We start from the raw sequence: 21,032 nt of genomic DNA on the forward strand, positions 1-21,032 counted from the left end.
TTGTTTTTCATGATTTTTTTAAAGTCACTGGTTATTATTAATCAGTTTTGATGGGCAGCCACAACCAAGTTCCTAAGTAATCAAATGTAGAATATGTTTGAAGGCTGTTCATACCTACCAGGGCAAGACAGATGGTGTAGTGTAGGTGTCTCCACTTTAGATTGCACTGCAGCCCAAGGGATATCAACTGAGTATTGAGCAATAATGTAGTAACTGTAACAAATGGTAGGACTCAGCTATTGATCATGATTTGGGCTTTCGGGGAGAAAAATAAAATGCATTTATGGGTTAATACTTCTGACTGAAATATGCTTATTTAGAGGTTCACTTAATAGATGCCATCATCAGGAGATAAAACTCCTTACACTGAACAGACAATTTTAATGGCCTTTCCCATTAAGCTATGGATGACATATTTCAAAGGGCAGATTATTGCAGTCTTTCCGCTGACAGCAAGGAATGTCAAATGAATTCAGAATATCAGTGAATATTGAAGCCTTGGTAACAAGGATTTCAATGTAGAGCTATCTTATAATTCAGGACAAAACACCTTGACCAATTTATTCTCCTGTATAGCACATTTATATCCACATTTATATTAAAATAGGCAATGGATCCCTTACTGTTCATGGGAACAAAACTCCAGATGCTCTTATATTCTAAGCTTAATGTGTTCAGTTAGTGGTCTAGCAGCATTAATCACAATGAACAAGAGTTTTATGGCCTTGGAAAAATGAAACCTCACAGATTTGTTAAGACTACTTTGCTCAATAAAAGGTTTCCTATAAACAAATGAGCTCTGAATATAATGTACTAAACATTATCACCCCATAATCAATAGGTATCATGAAGACTGTTTTTAAGGTTTAGTTCCCTTTCCGTTTTCCTGCAGACTGCAATTATTCAGCTCTGTACTGCAGAGCTCCATTAAGCACTTTGTTTTTCATTCAATGACTAGAATCAAGTGCGTATGGCCTCCACGGATGGATAAACTGCTGTAAAAAGAGATAAGTCAGCACTACTGATTGGCTCTGTTGCCTGAGCATGCCTTTTGATTTTTGAATTACTGCCAAAAGCATCATCATTCTGTGTTTCCCCTTCAAAAGCCCTCGGTCACTTAGATGGTGCATACATTCACAGCACAGAGCTCTCCTTTGCAGAAACAGTATTCATAAAAAACAAGACAATTTCAGTACTTGTATTTGTTGAATGTAAATTTGTGGCACAGATGTTTTATCTCTGATCTTTCATGACATTGTTACTATATAATATGAAGTGATCTAAAGACCAGTTTTACTTTGATGCCCACCTCTTTGACTCAGATAAATGGTTTACCTCTGTGCAAAGCTGTAGGTAGCTTTCAAAGTGTAATTGGTCACACTGTTTTCCTCTTCCCTTCCCTCTCTGGCAAGTCAAAGTAACAGAACCACCATAAACCTCTGTGGTGGTTTCTTTTGTCTGTCTGTATGTGTGTATGTATGAGTTCACCCCAATCACTGAAGACACACTGCATTTTTCTTCTCTGCTGTGCCCAGTGCTGTCAGTACAGGCTATCACAGGACAGGCTTGCATTTTCCTCCAGAGCTGCAACAAGTTCTGTTGTTTAGCTGTGAACGCCTGCTGTGCACTTTGTACCAGGGTAAATGCCTGCTGGACACAGCAGGAACATGACCAGAACAGATCCCTGGTGAAGCATTTCAGCTGGTTACAACTCTTTGTGAATTCAGCATTCAGCACTGAGGAATCTAAGCCAGAGACAAGTAATGCACTCTTGACATGACAGGATTACCTGTCTGCAAAGGCATGTAATATATAATATTATATTGTATAGAATGGTTATTCCCATTTGAATACAAAACCAATCAGACACCAATGATTTGGATTTTATGCAAATGTACAGGTAAAAACAAGACCATTGTCCTGGAGTGACTAATAATTAAATAATATCTGCATAAATGGCAATAAAGCAACAAATAAAGGCAATTGTTACCTGCTTGTTCAAAGCCTTGTGAACATTCTGCAATCCCTTGATTTCTATTACTGCAATCTCACCACAGTTGCAAGTCCAGCTGACTGTGAAGTTCTAGGCCCTGTAAAATCTTACCCATGTGCACATGGTAGGAAGCAGGGACAGCGAAAGCACATCAGCATCTGTGCTGTTCCAAAGGTGCTGCCTAAGATTTTGGGTGAGGAAAGCCCCCTCTTACAGATAGCTTGCAACCCCTATTGTGATTAAAAGGCAATGAATTTGATTTCTCAAGAGCTTATGGCTTCCCAACAAACCTTGGGAAACAAATTCAGAATACTAGCATATGCTCTAATCCATTTTCTAGTTATAAAAGCTTCTTTATTACTGTTTTTGGCTGACAACACTTGAGATAGCATGTTTATCATCATTTTTAAAACACTTGAGAGAGAACAATGTGGGTGCATTTTTTATTTCAGTTTTAACTTCTTTATTTCATTGCTGTACAGCTGCATTACACTTGGCTTTAATCCCTCAAGCATTATTTTCCTTGGCAAAACAGTCACTGAACTGAGTAGAACTTACTATTGGAAAAATATGCTTGAAAAACCAGTGTGATGTCAATGCCAACTGAAACCCATGGAGCTTAAAATGTCACAAATGGGCCTGTAGCTGAAATACAGAGCTCCTCTTTTTTTTTGTTTTTTTTCTGTCTGAGCTAGGAATGTTGTACGTCTTAGGTTGTGAAGTCAACTGTAAAAATCACAAAGTAGCCTCCTGAAGCTGAATGTGTGCTGAAACTGAATGTGTGCTTCCCTCCCTCCATAAACAAACATTTAGAGAACAATTATATAAAACTGGATGTAGGATAATTCCATAGGAAACAAATGATCGCATGGCTCCACTTCCAGTCTTGCCTGCATTAACTGTAACTATCTGTTATAAGTTGGGCTACAGGCTTCTCAGAGAAAAGAGAGAACCCGACTTTGTAAAACATCTTTAATATTCAAATATATAAATAAGCACTACTGAAGAATAATTCAGAAGACTGCGGTGATTCATTACGAACAGATGCTATAAACGGGAACAGTAACATTGCTAGGTAAGGAAGAAGCAAGCTATTTTAGGAGTCTTGAAAATCTCTTCTAGTTCTTCAGACAGATCATGCTGCTATAGTTATTTTATAAAAAATTATATTCTGAAAAGCACTTTAGTAAAAGAAACCTTTTACTGGAACTATTATTTAACCAAGACCTTCTACAGCACTAAAACACACTGCAATTGAGTTCCTGATACAGTTTTAAGAATGGGAGGGGTGAAAATAAGAACGAAAAAACCCTACCATACCTGCACCAGGAGCTATTTATTAGCATAACACTCTTCCTTTTAAAGATTTTGTAACAACTGAAGTATATACAAAGTCTTACAGCATTTACACAATAAAAAAGTTTCCTATTAGCTGATGTAGTATAAGGTAGTGCTGCAATTTACTTCAAAGCATGAATACAATAATAATGAAGCAGACCACTGTACTTTCAACTTCTCCACAACCACACCACCACTGTCAGTTGAAATGACAGGTAATTAAACCACTGGGAAGACAGATTGTTGAAAGATTTGTAACAGGTTGATTCGCAGCACTAACCATCTTGAGGAAAAAAAAAAGAAAAGAAAAGCTACATACTGTCATGTTTCTACACTTTCCTAGAGCTGGAACAAACTTTCACAGCCTTAGATATAACATATGCAAGACAACATAATCACATTTTTTCAGATATAGTTTAGCTACTGAGTGTATTTACTTCTGAATAGGAGGCGTTATATTGATATGGCTGTGTGTTTCCATTTTTGTTCATTAATTCTTCAAATAGGTCTACAAAAAAAAATTAAGACAGCATGGAGTTTGTAGTCATGATGTGTTTTGACTAATAAAGGCATTCAATATCAGCTATAGGATCTAATTATTCCTGTCAAAAGTTTAAGACCAGGAATCTTTGAGTAAAAATCAAACCCACAAAATCCTGCACCTGCGCCATTTTCATCTGTTGACTCCAAACTTCTTTAAGCTTTTCCAACTGGTATAATACAAAACCATTAAAATGCTTACACCAACCCAAATGCAAGACTCATTTAGTTTATGAGAGGTCAAGCAGATTCACTAGACTACTTCTGCTGTAAAACAGAGGGAGCTTACCTAGGAAAAATAAACTTTTACTGAACAGTGCCTTACTACAAGTAGGGATATATAGTTTAACAATGATACATAATTTAAGAACATAGCATTCTTTGCCTTTTAGAAACAGCTTTCATGTGCCAATAATGCACTTTCTACAAGAGATAAGGCTGTTTTGCCTATCGTTGTATGCCTAAACATCATATTTCAGCCAATTCCACTTTTCTTCCCCACAAAGGGATTCTGTTTCAACTTGGAAACGAGTAACGTCAGTTGACAATATCTGTATTAAGACAAAAAGTGACATATATAAAATCCACAAGGAACCACATAAATACCAAAGAAGTCATATAACCTTTCCATGTAAACACTTTGATTATACTGAAGCCCTAATCAGATTCTTGTCTTAAACTTTTGGCAGATAATGTGTATGCTCAGCCAGGCTTTGTAGTTAGTTACTGTTCAAGTGGAAGCCAGGTCAGCTCACATGTTGACAGGCATGCAACTTGGAAACATTGCACAACAAGCAACACAAAGAGATTTGAGAAGGGTACAAGACTTCAAGTAGACTTCACAACCCTTCACAAACTGAATATTCACAGACAAAGATACAGTCCTTGCTTTTTTCTACGGTGGATTTCGCTCTCACACATGGGACACTTTCTGTGACTCTCTAGCTTGCTTGATGCTATATAACCACTTGATGATTCTGGCATTCCTTTCAATGGCAGAAATGCCGTATGGCACACGGTCATTGGCACTGTCATCATTTCTAAGGTCACTGTTGCTGTCCTGAGACTGTTCACAGTCTGAGCTAATCATGCTTGCACTGCGAAAGTTGAGGGATATAATATCAGAGTTAGCCCTTGCAAAGTTTTCCATCCCAAGGTTTTCAAGCTCTTCAGGATCCAGTCCGCAGTAGTTAAAGAATCGTTCAACATCTGCATCAACACGAAAGTACCTGTCGCTTAAGTCTGATTTTGATCGCTGTAGGGAGGGTCTTCTACTAACTCCGCATCCAGACTCAACTGCCTCAATCTCTGGGGATTTCAGGGTGGCAATGGCAGCGATTTTGGGCTTTGGAGGCAGAGGTGGGGCTGAACTACTGCAGGGTATTGCTTTTAAGGGCTTTGCACTATTTACTTTTCTAATGTCTGAAGAGCTGTGAGAGACATGCAAGAAAGTCTCTGCTGACTGATCTAGGAGCCTTCTGCTGACATTGGAGCTGCTCTCTTGTGGGCTGCTCCGGCCCTGCGTGGGGTAAACCTTCAAGGATTCGGCAAACGAGTGTCGGTTCAGCTCTGTCGAATCGGCCCTGTGGGGGGGCCAGTTTCGGGGACCGTGCTTATGCCCTGAACCTGAGCTGGAGCCTTCAGAGCTGTTGATGATGTTCTTCAAAATCTCAAGTTTCAGATTTTCTCTCTGGACTCCACTCTCAGTCTTTGCATTGTTGCTGAAGACTTTCAAGGTGGGGCTCCCCAGTGCTCGCTTGGCTGCAGGACAGACCGGCGGCTTCGCCAGCACCGCCGGCTTCACAGGCTCCTGCTTGGCATTGATGACCTCCTGGCTCTTGACGTATTTCGCCTTGTCGGCTTCGAGCCTCTCCACTGCACTCAGTCTTTTTGGATTAGGCTCCGCCTGCCTGCGAAAATAGTCAGGTCCTTTGTTCAGGATGCGGAGAGGAACGGCAGATGTGAAAGTCACGGCAGGGCTGACCGGCTTCACCATGCTACCTGTCGGTAATGTTTCTGTAGGCATGTTTGGTGGTCTTTCCCCCGCAGCCGTTTTGGATTCTTCTCTGGGATCTCCTAAATGCACGGTGCAGAAACATGTACATTAAGCACAATGAATAGCCGATGAATCCTGGGATCTGAGCGTTAGCAGCAGTGCCTCATCTCACAGCTCATTAAATACCACTGCGTTTCTCTTTTAAAGGCAGCCTTTGTAGGGCAAGGGCACCCGACACAAGTCCCTATTAGTCTGCTCCGCTGGCTCCTTTCTTCTCGCTGAAAGATGTGGGAGTCTCGCCGTCCCCTCTGCGCTCCACGAGCGAGCGGCAGCGATCTGAAAGGCAGAATAACCAACCACACGTTAGCGGGAGCGCCTGACATCAGAGCGATAGCAACAGCCGCCTCCCGGCCCTCCTCTCCACCGCCGCCCGCCCGGGAGGCTGCCGCTCACCGTGCCACTGCCCGCTCCTGCCCAGCACCCCTCTGCGTCTCACAAGTCGTGTATCGTTTGATATTTACGCTCTGAGCTTGGATTTTACAAAATTACATTGGGGAAAAAAAAATTCTAAAAAAATTAAGCCTCATCACAATACAGCCATGCATTTCTAGAGGGAGAAAGGGAAGCGAATGAGACAATTCAGAGACTTGAAGCCACACATCTCCCAGTAAAAAAGCACTTCCTATTAGTATATTTGGCTTAGTTAAGTATATTTGTGAACATGTTTTATCTCTAACCCCCAAAGATTTTTCTCCTTACAGGCAACATACTGTGTAAATCTCAGCAATCAAGTGTATTTTCCTTGCTCACTAAATTGTCCAGAAAACAATCTGGTCTAAAAAGCACAGAGTAAACAGAGACATGTAGTGTTTTAAGTGCAACACACATCTTTCATTGCTAATCAAATATAGAATCAACAAAGAAAACCAGAAGATGTCACTAAATCCACCAATTCCAATTCCTAGTCTGTTTGAACATTAGTATCCATAGCACTGGTGCTCCAGCAATAAAAGAAGGCCTTCCAAGCTCTCATGATCACCTTACAGGCTTAACAGAACAACAAAAAAGTCTGGTTTTTTATGTAAGATTTTGGGAACAGGAAAAACCATTGTGACTGGGTTTGAAAAAGAAGAACTTGTCTTCAACATGTAGATAAAATAACTCAGGTTTTCCATCAAGCAGTAAGTACAAATAAAAATTATCTTCCTTGAAATTATTTTAAGGTTTTATCACTGAGATTGTCACAACAGTCTAAAATCCAACACTATGGATGATATTACAAGTGCTGAAACAATTTTTCCTAAACGAGGCACTGAAGGGCACTTACCATGGAATCTACTTTTCAAGCAGTGATTTCGCTAATGGGTCTCATTTGTTTTATTACTGCCCCATTAATCTATGCTGTCCTCTTTAATATCCCATTTCTATTATCACTGTGATCTTCAGGGACAGAAAGAAAAGCAGCTACTGCTTCTTCACTCTATCCTAAAGAACACAGAGCAGCATCCTTCCCTGGGATGATCCCTGGGATTGCTTTCATGTTGCTGTCATTCTATGTGTTCTCATCCATCAATACCCAACTTGAAATTCCAGCTGAAGTTACATTAACAGTGAAAACAAAACAACCTCAATCACTGATGACCAGAAACATGTGATCTATATACATTAAATACTTTCTACATATTATCCAAGGTCAAAGCAAGTAAATAAAATATACAAATGCTATAATGAGATTACAGGAAAAAGCTGAGCTTTCTCCTGAAGGCTCACTGTCACAAGCATTCTTCAAATAAAAACTAACATATTTAGGCGGGTGATAAACCAGACACAGATTCAGTGCAATTGAAAGGGTAGTGAAATGTTAATTAAGCTTCTCTTCCAATGCTGTTTTATAAATCCTAGTGTTAACTCCTCAGCAGTTTGACTTCCTGAATTTAAACTAAGTCCCCCTGAAAGAGAAAAAGCTTTCCTCATTTGAATCAACATATTTATTGGTACTGTTTTGAAATTAAGTATGAAACTTCCAAATGTGCAGAAGGCAATTCCAACTTGCATCTGCACACACGTTTCTCTTCCGTACACACAAAGCAAAGCTTTCCACATTGCCAGCTCAGAGCTGAATGGCTAAGTGCCCGAATAAATACCCCATTGATGCACATATTTAATACTTGTGTGCAGAAATCAAATCTGTGTGAGAGCAGGGGGTTTGTCAAGAGGAAGAAAACCGCACAAACAACCGAGCTTTTGTACTTAACATTGTCACCAACTGAGTTAATACCACTTGAGTAAGCAAGACAGCTCTCCTGCTTGACCACTGTCATTAAAGGTGACCATGGTCCTGCCCCTGAGGACAGCTGCCAGCTCCATTCTCCTCCTGGTGAGTGGCTCTGCACACTGCTACAGATCAGACCTACGGGAACTGAGGCCTCCAGCTTGAGGCTGCTGTTGGAAGTCTTTTCCCGGCATTTAACCACTTCCTCACTTTGGATAGCCTTCATCAATGTCAGCAAGCATTGCCCAGTAGGCTGAGCATCCACATTGGCTTCAACACCATACTTAAAAGGAAAAACAAAGAAGAAAAATAAATCCCACCATGCATGCGTGTTTATCTGAGAGAACAAGTGTGCTTGTTTGCAAGCACGTATGGAGCCAAGTGCCCCGGAGTCAATGGAAATATGCTACAACTGGCAATGTGCTTCAGGCATGTCTAGAAACAAAAGCAAGGACTTGCTGAGGAGCCAGGACAGAAATGTCCACCTGAGCCAGCACAGGGAGCCTGAGGGGTAACAGCCAAGAGGTTACGTGCCAGCCACGGAGGCTTTGTACCTGTGGGGCTGCTGCTATAAATTAAGGAACACTATGAAAAGGGACCAACTTTTTGTGTATTGTTTAAATTGCTCCATTTCACTGAAGCACTGCATTTGAATATCACCACAAAACTTATTCAGTATTCTCATCTCAGAGAGATAAAAATTACAGATTTAGCCAGATACAGTTAAAAAAGAAAGTGTGATGAAAGAAAGGTGGATGAATGTAAAATCTAATGAAACTTCTGCCTGTGCTGATGATGGCTGCAGCCTGATCCTACTGCTAACTGGGAAAATGAGTTCAATTCCTACCAGCCTCTCTTCTGTCCATGGGCACCTGAAGCACCACAGCGACAGTACAGAACCGTGCTACTTATTAATTTTATTGTTAACGATACAGGCTGAGAGCAGCAGTAGAGTGCAGTCTCAGGAAGACTTAAATTCCAGTTGGAAAATCATCATTGCAGCAACCAGGACATAGAAATGGCTTTTTTTTTGGCTTAAACTCCAAAGAAACTCATGGCTTAGGCATCTGAATTCCCTGTTGGGTACATCTCTAGTAACAGCAACACCCTCAAAGGCAAACAGGTTTTCTTCACCCACTCCCAGAAAATGTGTGAAATATACCTAGGGACCCAAGAAATGTTCCTCTCTCTTCGTTAACATCCAGAGGTCTGCTCTATAGGTGTAATCCTTCTATGGACTGAACTGTGTTTTTCAGGATTTACTCTGGATTGCCATTACTGCTCTTCCTTACTAAAACTACTAGACTTCAGAAATTATTTCAAGAAAAACAAAGACAAAAACCTTATCCACGCAGTCAAACATAGTTCTATTTAATATCATTTACACATTAATAAAACCTTTCCGAAAGGCCTTACCGAGCTCCTCTAATATCCTGCAAATATTGCATACCTGCTGAATAGAATAAAAAATGCACAAAGTTTTGGGTTTTTAAAGCTGCATTTTCAGCCAGACACTTCAACCCAGGATTCCTTTGTGGCAGAGGCAGAGATTCAAAGCACTTAATTCATTCTAGGCGTCATAGTTTAATCACTCTTGAGTCTGTAATATGTTTGTCAGATATTCATATTTAAATAACCAATGCACTATCTGCATGATTTAGGGGAACACAACACAGCCTAGAGCAGCAATAGCTACATGACTAACATTAACTACAAATAAATCTTCTATAAAATATTCTTTCCTTACTTTAAAACCAAAGCAGTAGGAAGAGATAAACAATGCAGAAACTTTGGAATCCCAGGTTCATATATTCTAAATATGCAGTTTCTTGAAATGTATGAGAAATTTATGAACAGGCCCCATTGCGACAAGTATTTATTTCTAGCACTATTATGAACACAATAGTATTGTACAATAATAGAGCTCATTTTTTCCTCTCATACCTAAAACTGCATTCTAAACACAGACTGAATGGTGCTAACTGACAGCAAATGACACACTTCCCTCCTCGGTTCTGTGGTGTCCTGTAGCTCCTACGCATTTGGCCACGTTTCACCCAGTCTTTGTCTAAAAGTATCCACAGAAAGGCATGACATATTTCAGCAGTGTTCAAGTTACAGAAAAAGCAGCAAAAAAGCCATGTGAAAATGTGGTCCAAATGAAATGAGTGAAATTTCTGTCCTTGACTTCGGTGAGGACATTGCTTCACCTGACAAAGTCACAATGAAGCTCATTCTCCTAATTCATCCCTCTGGGACAGCAGATGAAGGGATTGCACAGAAGGGAGGATGATGTACAGTGGATAAATATAATAAAGGCTGGCAGCCTTTACTCTGCCTTCCTTCATATTTAAAGGCCTGTGTCAATTTTTTTTTCCAGGTGATAAAATATAACTACCACTACCTCAAGATGAACCATAAACATGACAAAAATTCCAGTATAAGTAATCAAGAAGTGGCTGCAACAGGACTCACTCAAAGACATCACAAAACAAAACCTACACAGGAACACAGAAGATGTTCAGGACAAATGTCAGGTTCCTCTAACACCTGGGTGCACTTCAGAATGCAGACCCCATTATGAAGATACTGTTTATTTAACAGTCACTGCAAAGCCTACAAATGACAGCTTCACTGAGAATGACCTGCTACAGGTCTGTGTGCTAAGTTACACTAATATGTATGCCTACAACTGATACAAGTTATTCTGTGGATAATTGTCACTGTAAACCTCACATACATATGTAACTAAGTTTAAAAAAACAGGCAAAGCCTAAGTAAACTTGGCTGAAATTGATAAAAAGGTCATCCATATCAAGAATGGCAGCAGTATTTCATTTTTTAAACCAATTTTAGATAAAGATGTGCATGCTGTGTAGTCTTGGTCTCATATAATATTAACTGTCAAGATAAAGCATGAGGAGATTAAATAGTCTTTCAGATCTACCATGACTCAAAATACTAATGAAAGTGCCTATTTTCTACTCTGTTCTTCCCTAAAACATGATACAGTGAACAGTAAGAGCAATATGCATCTGTTCAAATATACATTTAAAACTTCAAAAGGTCATGAATAATGTGAACTACAGTGACCTGAAACTAAAAGTGGCAGAATTATGTAGGCAAGAGAAATTTCCACCAAGTGGGAAGGTAGTAACTTTGGCAAAGGCAGTCACTTTTCACTGCTGATGTGTTACTTCCAACCAAAAAAACCCAAACTACAACTAGCATTGTTTGCAACAGCTTCCATAGCTGAGCATAATACAGGCTGATAAATTTATGCTAATTCTGCTTTGCCTTACATCAAAGGCTTTTAAGACAAAACTCTCCATAAATACAACAGTGTCACCACTGAGCATTCTTTCTTTCTCAATGTGCAGTGAAAATGATGAGGCTTAAAGCAGGACGTTGTCATAACCAGAAATGCTAACATTGTTAAGCTGAAATTGCTGCTGGGAAATCCATGGAGGTGTAAACATCTGGAAAGCAGGAAAGCAACCTAGCAGCTGTACTTACATACTGACCCGGTGATGTATGCCTAGATCTCACTGGGAGCTGGATAGAGATGCCTCTTTGAAAGAAAAAACTTTAGAAACTATTTTACTTCTTTTTAGTTCTGAAATCCATCACTGTTACATCTCCTACCCAGTAGCAGTAATCCACTCTCTGATGCTTCTGGGTTTAATATGGCCCTACAGATACCTCACAATGATGAAAACTCTGATTTCTTTCAACAGGCTGCATAGATGCAGAAGAAAGCCCAGAAATTAAATTCCCCTTTCTTCTAATGAGACAATACAAACCAAAATAAAATGTCTTATTATTTGGAGCAGTACTACAGGCTGTGTTTAGAAAAGCTGTGTTTTAAATCAGTTTTGTTTTCTTTGAACCCCTATGTTGCTTAGACAGCACTGTGTTCTTTGCAATAATTTCAGTCGCTCATTAAAAAAAATAAACAAAACAGAGAAGCATCTAAAAAATTATAAGGAATATAATATTTTACTGGATTTATAGCCTTATGTGAATATTTCTATTTCAGTGTGCATTTTATGAGAATGATACTCTAAACACTTCAAAAAGTTTTAGAAAACACCCTTACTGCTTGTTCATCAGCCAGTGTCAATGGTATCAAATCTAAACTGCTGTTATACTTTTAATTCTACATCTATCCGTAACCATCATGTTTTAAATTTACATCCTCCTCCTGACAGCAAGGCCACATTTCCCAGTTTATCTTGTGGTCTCCTGAGCCTACACAGTTTTCCTAGGATCTTTTATGCACTTTTAGAGATCAACACAATCCTGTTCTTCAATACAGGATACTTGGCTCTGGTGTTCAGTTACATTTCAGAGGTTCATCAAACCCTGATATAGGTTTGGTTGCTGTACCAAGTCCCACCTGCTTGGTCCCTCTTCTCTGGAAAAAGGGAGGCTTTTACTTCTCTCCTGCTTCTGCAAGATGCAGCAACTCCTTCTCTGCTTTGATGGAAGGAGCAGTGCTATCTGCACTACACTTTTCCTTTTTTCTACTGATAGGAAAAGGTAGCATCTCCTTGCTCCTGGTAGACGTCTTTCACAGCCAGGTTTAGATTTGGCATCCTGGTAAACCACCTTTTTCACTTTTTTTTCCTGGTGGTAGTGCTTCCAATGTGTGGGGGGAAAAAAAAAAAAAGTTAATTGGGGAGTTCACTGCTGCAAAGTGGGGGAAAACAGAGGGAGGCAGAACAACAAAATAATTTCAATTATGCAGCTCAGCAAAAATGTTTTAAATAGAAAACTTTTCATTTTAGTTCCCATCTCAAGTCCATGGTAATTCTTAACAAGCCCAATTTCAGAGTGAGACATATTTTAAGCTACCAAAATCTTTATGGCAATAAGTTCTGTAGAAATCATATGCGCTTGCAAAGAAGGAAATAAAAATCTATCTGCAAAAATGTGGAGATATATCTGCAAAACACCCTCCTTGTAATATTACCACAGACACATCACCTCACTAGCAGGATTCTCAGGCTCCATCACCCATGTGGTCTGCCCAACAACACCACCAAGCCTGGTCCTCAACAAGAGAAGCACAAGTCTCATCAGCAATCAGGCAGCTGGGAAACTGCTCAGTAACTTCTGCAGCCTCCCTCACCAAAAAAATTATAGTTATTAACTCACCTACAGAACATACATCTTGATAGCAGTATTTTCAAAATGTCAATTGTGAGCAATTTGTCACACTGGGATAAATTAAACATAGTCCTAAATCCTTTAAATGTTTGAAAACTTGTATGAATGTTAAAGCACTCTACTGTGGCATAGCAGTGCAGCTATGGGATTAGACTAGATTAGGCCTATGGAGTACACCCTAAAACATAAACCACTTTGGCTTCGAAGAACTTTTTATCCTGGAAATACCAACAAATCAAGCCAGATTTAAATGGGTAAAGTGCAAGTATAGATTTTCAAAATGTATGTTTATATTAAATGTACAGTGTGCCTACCAACACAGCCTTGTAGTCAAAGACTTAAGGACCCATGACCAGAAGACTTCTGTAGGATCATCTCCTTCATAGCTACTGCTGCACAACAACATCAAGCTGAGCACTGAAACACACAGACCTAAAATGGCATATTCTGTGGGGAAACAGTCTATGCACCATTTAAATGACAGCAGTAGTCATAATATCTTGGGTAGCTGATATTTAAGCTTGGATCTCACCACAAAGCATGTGTTCCTCTGCCAGTACTTTTCTCCCTCAACTAATACACTGAGAATCACTTCTGAGCTCTTCCGCCTGCCTGCAAGGCCTCAGCTACATCCTGAATATCAAACCAAGTCAAAACCTGGACACTTTCCCCATCTCCCATATGACTTCTATGGCTGCCCATCTCTCCTACTTCACTTCTATGGAAGGGAGCTGTGAAAAACCTGGAATGATCATGAGCATGTAGGACAGAAGGCATGTTCAAGGCAAGAGGCCCCATGGGCATGCCCTGAGCACCCATGCCACCTAGCATAAGTGAAGTTCTTATTTCTACTAAAAGACATACAAGCAACTAAACCTAATGATAATTCCCTAACTCCAGAAAAACCAGGGATCTCCTCTCCTTACTCATCCACACTGTCTCATCCAGCAGGTACCTGCCAGACCTCAAAACACAGTCAGAGCTGAGGAGGATGACAAAGAAAACACTTTTTCCACTAGATCTGGAGTCCAGACTGGAAGCAGCCTTCCAGGGCAGATACTCATAGTACCAGGCTATACTTTGTATTATACAAATGTCTCAAATGTGTCTGCCAAGGGTGCCAGACTCTTTCCAGTGGTGCCAGTGGATAAGGAGCGATGGCCATAAACAAAAACAGAGGAAGAACTTCCCTACATTGAGGGTGGCAGAGCACTGGAACAGGCTGCCCAGGGAGGGTGTGGAGTCTCTCCCTCTGGAGACATTCAAAACCCACCAGGACACCTTCTTGTGTCACCTGCTCCAGGTGACCCTGCCTTAGCAGGTGGGTTGGATGAGGTGATCCCCAGGTGCCTTCCAACTCTAACAAATTTGTAATTCAGTATGTAGAGACACATCCTTTTCCAGCATTTCCTTGCAAAGGCTTCCACTTTAAAACAAACAAAAAAAAGTACTTACAAGTTTTCTTTAAATAAAGAAAAGAGCAAAAAAAGACCACATATGGTACTTGATAATGAAATTCTTGCAAAGGCTTCCACTTTAAAACAAACAAAAAAAAGTACTTACAAGTTTTCTTTGAATAAAGAAAAGAGCAAAAAAAAAGACCACATATGGTACTTGACAATGAAATCGGGTTACTAACCCTGCTCCAGTGCAATTAAATAACTTCTAGCAAGTAGGACATTTCAGCTGAAATAGGAAGATCAACTTTGTTCTTCATCAGGAGGTCAGAAACTTGCCCCAGTTTGGGGACTGGGGATTTGATCCAATCTCTCATTTCTCAAAAGAGCTCAGCAATCTCTGATTTTATGTACATAAACACTGCTGCCAGCTTGTTCATGTGGGAATGGCAAAAATCTACCCGACTGTCATAAAAGGCCTGAGGCCCTGAAATATCAAGTTGCCATGTTCAGACTCTTAGTTATTGATGAAAGTTCTCTAAAACTGTTTACAATGAGAAATACATTAAAGGAACATAGTATCATAGGTATGAACAGATTTTATGTGAGAAATAACCATAAACCCACAATGAAAACAGCTTCAGTTAGACACTCCCTTGCAGTTACTCATCCTGCAAAACTCCAGAAATGTTCAAATACACGAAAACCCAAAGTAAACAAATAGAGCCCAGAAAAGAAAAACAATTCCAACAATTTATGCAGTGAAAAAATCAGAAACCATAAAGAGCTATTATAAATGGAAAAAGACATCATACTTAAAATTTCCTTTCCTTTAGAGATGTACATAGTAAACTAATCTTTTGAAAATGCCTATTTTCAAAGTTTCAAAACAAAGCTTAATAGCACCTTCCTGAAGTTCCTTACATGTTGTGAAAATATATTTGAAAGAAACAGTCTAAGCATACAGAATATTTCTTATAATACTTGTCAAGATTTTAAAAGCAAGAACCCAGAAAGCCACCTAATTATTTATATTTAAATATTTTCTTACTTTAACAGGTTATTATATGGAAAATTCTTTTTTAATAAATTCTATACATGAACACAAGCATTTAATCTTTAGAAATAAATATTAAAATAAAACTAATTAACATCTGCTACTGATATAAAAAACTTACAAGACCACCTTTAAGAGGTAATACAGTAGGCAAAATTAAAAATGAGCATGGGAAAACCAGTACCATTAGAAAAATGATAATTTTCAGCCAGGGGGATGCAATAGAGTGGCCTAATTCTGACAACTGCGGACTTTAAGCTGCTCTTCTGATTAGCTGTGGGGTCTTGTTTGTCAAAACTCTTTGCATTAAACAGCCTTTTCTGTAACATGAGATATTATTGCAGCAAGGTCAGCATGGCTATTTAAAAATAATGTCCACAAATGAATTGCCCCGAGTTAACCATTTCTAAGCATTGCAAGTCTACACACATGAAATATTGCCTACGTTTTTTCTTAAATAAACACACTATAAAAGTTATATGCAAAAGCAAATTGAGTCTTTTTAAAATTATATTTGGGGAAAAAAAACCAGCAAAAACACACCATACATGACTTACAGCAGTGTTCAAGGGCACTGCAACCTTCAGAGCAACTCCATGAATCATTTCTTTCACTTTTGAAGGGTAAAATTATGTTTTTCTCCGGATAAGAGAACATTTTCCCATACCACAGCACAGTTCATTCCCCTTTTCTCCAAATTCACGTCTAAAGATGCATGTTGTTAGAAGTCAAGAAAGAAAACTGAAGGCGTGCATAACATTATGTCTTGAAGATGTATCTATGTATTACAGAGTTCTTCAAGCAGATGGTTAAACATACCAGTTTTGGCACTGGAATACAATACAATTTAGGTCATTGTTATGATGATGTTGCAATTAATGATTACAGCTGTATAACTCAACACAAGTGCTACACTTGTGCATGGTCACACACTTGTGTGTGTAACCCCTCAGACTATACCAGCACTGGCTACGGTTGTTGAGGTGTTTGCTGTTAGAATACACTGAGCATATTTTCTTCTTGTTTGCTGTATAAATATGTGCCACAGATCTTCAGAAACTGTTCACAACCTATTTAACTGGAGATGAACATCCAGCTAGCTACTTGTCAATAAGCATCCAAACTCTTGTTTAATATGCAAATTTGACAGTGGGGCTTTGTATTACTGTTTAATTTAATGACCCTTCGCGAAAACAATATTCTTGAAAAGCCCCATTTTAGAAATCAGACTGTCCAGATTCTTTTGAATGGTTTTTGCCTATCTGAGGGGTTAGGTGAAGTTAAGATGATGATGCTGGAAATTCTTCCTGACCTCTGATTTTAAGAAACCATAAAATCATCACCATCTTAAGGAAAACAAAAGCTGTATTGAGTCATGACCACTGCATTTAATTAAATGGAGAGAGGAAGGCAGTGCAGGGACTCCAAGAAAACAAACAAACAAAGAAACCCAAAACCTGGAATTGTGAGTGTAGGGACAGACAAACAAAAGTGAGAAATGACAAGACACAAAGAGGTAGAAGAGAAATGCTATTAACCAAGCAAAGAGTAGAGAGGAGAATGTGTTTGGAATAGAGAAGGAGGCACTGAAGAGTGAGTTGGGAAGTAGGAGTAGATTACAAGGACAGAGAAGGATTATAGGGAAAAGGAAGAGACAGCCCAAGTTCTCTTCCTCATCTCCTCTCTTGCAGCTCCTACATCCTGCAGAAGGAACAGAGCTGGCATAAGGGCATTGTGGAGAAAGGTGAAGCTCTCAGTGAAGCTCCTCCTGAAGCAAAGCTCCTGCTAACCCAGACCATTTTTGGTTTGCAGGAGAGACATACATCTTCTCTCCTGCAGCCTCTGTGCCTGGGGCACTCTGTCTGCTGAGCTTAGAAGGCTGGGGGCAAAGGAGCTGGCATGGGGTGGTTGGCAGGAGCATATCACAGAGGGATACCAGGCTCAGAGCACCACGCACTTTCAGGATGAAAATGCATAGTGGAGTAAATCCAGGAACCAGAAATACTGACCAGTCAATTGAATGAGTGCTGAGGTTTGCTGCACTCCTCAGTAAATCCAGTTCTTTTTGTCAATGCTTCAGACCCCTTTCATGTGCTGATTGCATGACCAGATACACAACAGGCTTGTCCCTGGGGAGTCCTGAACTAGGGATGCTCCCCATCCTGTCCTCACAGGTGCCATAGACTATTGCTTAGAAAGTCTGCTTAAACTACTCCTCCATTCCTGCCCTCCCTGAGAGCATCAGACCACCCCAAGATTGCTACATATCCACTCTCATCTAAGATATGTGATACACAGGCACACTAACAGATTTCTCCTTTTCTGTAAACAAAAGCAAATCTCCAAACTGGAAGTTAAATACAGAATTGATATTGGCTGCCCAAAGTAACATTAGAAATTTATCCCAAACCCAGAATTTGGATATAGGTATGTCAATCTTGTAACTACTGCTTTATCTTCATTAAGAGATGAGCATCAGTGAAGTTTTTAAGTAGTTGACTGAAACTACTTAACCCTGCATGGCAGAGTTAAGATGCCTAAAGCAGACAAATAATGGGACACAGAAACCAAGGTGCCAAACCTCAAATGAGGACACATGGTGTCTCTTTTTTCATCTGCTCATGCCTGCTTCATAAAGGTAACCTCTCCGGCCCAGCTGCTCTGCCAGCACACCATCCCCACCACTGCTGGGGAACTGAGTCCCTCCACTGAAGATGTTCCTCAGTCCCAGTTCCAGCTCATCACTGATCTGGACTGGTTTCAAGGCAGTCTTTAAAAGTTAATGTGAAGGGAAGGCTGGCTGTGTCACCCCAGCCAGGATCGAATGCTGCTTTCATCATAAATCACAAATCCAATTTTTTCTGTTGACAAAATGAGCAATATATTTCCAACAAAACTACAGACCTACTGGGGCATCTGTATGAACACAAAACATTGAATCCCATTTCTAAGATGGCAGAAATAAATCCCATGCAGCACGACATGAGGGCGGTAAAAATATGAAATGTGACTGTAAAATTAGTGTAGGTTAACTTTTGATCATAAAAATTAACACAGAATGTTCCTGGTGTCAGTCCATGGCACAGCTAAAATGGTTTTGCTGCCTTAATTTCATACTATGTCTGAAACATATCTGGAATTTCAAGTTCCCAATTCCTCAGCCGATAGAAATGGCTTCTGAGATGATTTTCACATTCTGGGAACATATTTTTACCCTTAAATAAGCCATGTGTACTCTCAGACTTAACATTTTGTCTTGAAATAAAACAGCAGTGATAATTGTTAATTTAAGACCCCACACAATGCAAATTTATGTTCTGGAGCCAAATATGCTGATTGGAAACAGATGAACATGAAATGCCTTTTACTGAGCAGAATTAAAACTAAGTATTAGTGAAGTGTGTTGCTAATTTGACACATGACACATCAGACATTGATTACTGACTTTTTTCTTTGCTACAATGAAATACCAGAAGTACCTTATTAATCTTTCAAGAATTTTACAACCGCTGTTACGAAGTGCCACATGTTCAGCTCCTGTCCCCTCCTGTCCTCATGGGTTTCAGCAGGTTTACTAGTACTCACCAAGGATGAAGTTACTCTTTCCATTATTCCTGACATCTTTTGTTTTGGAGCTTTAGTGGCAAAAATAAAGATATTAAGCTTTAATAATGCTCATCTTCTGCTCAGACCTTGAGATCAAGCTCAGAGTGTTGTGCATGGACTTGTGCCCGAGGACTGGAAAAAAGCACTCCAGCTTTCAAAATGGGCAGGAAAGGGGATACAGGGAACCAGCCAGCCAGCTTCACCTTCCTCCCTGGAAAGGTGATGGAGTGGCCCATTCTGGAGGCCATCTCTATCCACATGGATGATGAGAAGGTGCTCAGGAGTACCAGTTTATTACCGCACTAGTATCAGTTTAATACCTCGCTAAAAGCAAATCATGCTTGACCAACTTGATTGCCTCCTGTGATGGAACAACTACTGGGATGCTTGGAGGGAGAGCAGTGGATACTGCCTACCTTGACTTCAGTACTCAGTAAGGCTTTTGACCCTGTCTCTCACAAAATCCTCATAAGCAAACTCAGGAAATGTGGGCTGGTGCCTGGACAGTGAGGTGGATTGAAAAGAGGTTAAACAGCAGATCCCAAGGGTCATTATCAGGGGCACAGCGTCTAGTCAGAGGCCTGTCACCAATGGTGTTCCCCAGAGTTCTATACTGGGCCCAGTACTGCTTAACTTGTTCATCAGTGGTTTGGATGAAAGGGCAGATGCCTCCTCAGCAAGTTCACTGATGACACCAAGCTGGGAGCAGTGGTCGATCCCGCAGAGGGCTGTGTGGTCCTTCAGAGGGACCTCGACAGTCTGGAGAGATGGACAGAGAAGAATCTTCTGAAGTTTAATAAGGGCAAATGTAGGGCCCTGCACCTGGGGAGGAACAACTGCATGCACCAGCACAGGCTGGGCATTGACCTGCTGGAAAGCAGCTCTGCAGAGAAGGAGCAGGGTGTGCTGGTGGACAACATCTGTCCATGAGCCAGCAGTGTGTCCTTGTGGCCAAGAGGCCAAAGCTGTGTCCTGGGCTGAATTAGGAAGGACATTGCCAGCAGATCAAGGGAGGTGATCCTGCCCCTCTCCTCAGTCCTGGTGATGCCACATCTGGACTGCTGTGTCAGTTCTGAGCTCCTCAGCACAAGAGAGACATGGAGCTCCTGGAGCAGGTCCAGCAAAGGACAATAAAGATGATTAAGGGACTGGAGCATCTCTCTTATGAGGAAAGACTGAGAGAGTTGTGCCTGTCCAGCCTTGAGAAGAAATGACTGAGAGGGGACCTTATCAATGTCTATCAGTATCTGAAGGGAAGGTGCCAAGAGAAGATCCAGGCTCTTCTTAGAGGTGTGAAGCAACTGAACAAGAGGCAACAGGCAGAATCTGATCCACAGAAAGTTCCACCTGTATAGGAGGATAAGTACCAGCAGAACTTCTTTACCGAGCACTGGAACAGATTGCCCAGAAAGGATGTAGAGTCTCCCTCACCGGAGATATTCAGGAACTGTCTGGACAAAATTCTGTGCCATGTACTTTAGGATGATGCTGTTTAAGCAGTGAGGTTGAACCAGATGACCCACTGTGGTCCCTTCCAACCTCAGTCATTCTTTGATTCTATGTGACTCAGTATTTGGAAAGCAGTAGTAATAACCAAGTAAGTAAGGGAAAGCTCTGAAGTGCTGAGGCTACCAGTGCTTGTTTGCACTGAAGGTCTCTGT

At 40.4% G+C, this 21,032-nt stretch overlaps 1 protein-coding gene across 5 annotated transcripts in view; it reads right to left on the bottom strand.

Moving 5' to 3' along the window:
• Positions 1-2,638: 2,638 nt before the first annotated feature.
• FAM110B (family with sequence similarity 110 member B) overlaps positions 2,639-21,032 on the bottom strand; it is a 113,842-nt gene continuing 95,448 nt past the window's right edge. For all 5 annotated transcript variants that reach the window (XM_039703061.1, XM_039703064.1, XM_039703060.1 and 2 more), the window contains one exon: positions 2,639-6,203. In XM_039703061.1, the coding sequence (XP_039558995.1) occupies positions 4,785-5,897 (1,113 nt within the window). In that variant the 5' untranslated portion in view covers positions 5,898-6,203 and the 3' untranslated portion in view covers positions 2,639-4,784. The remainder of the gene's footprint in view (positions 6,204-21,032) is intronic.

Source organism: Passer montanus, unplaced genomic scaffold (assembly GCF_014805655.1).
Source record: "Passer montanus isolate IOZ18808 unplaced genomic scaffold, ASM1480565v1 scaffold16, whole genome shotgun sequence".
NCBI lineage: Eukaryota > Metazoa > Chordata > Aves > Passeriformes > Passeridae > Passer > Passer montanus.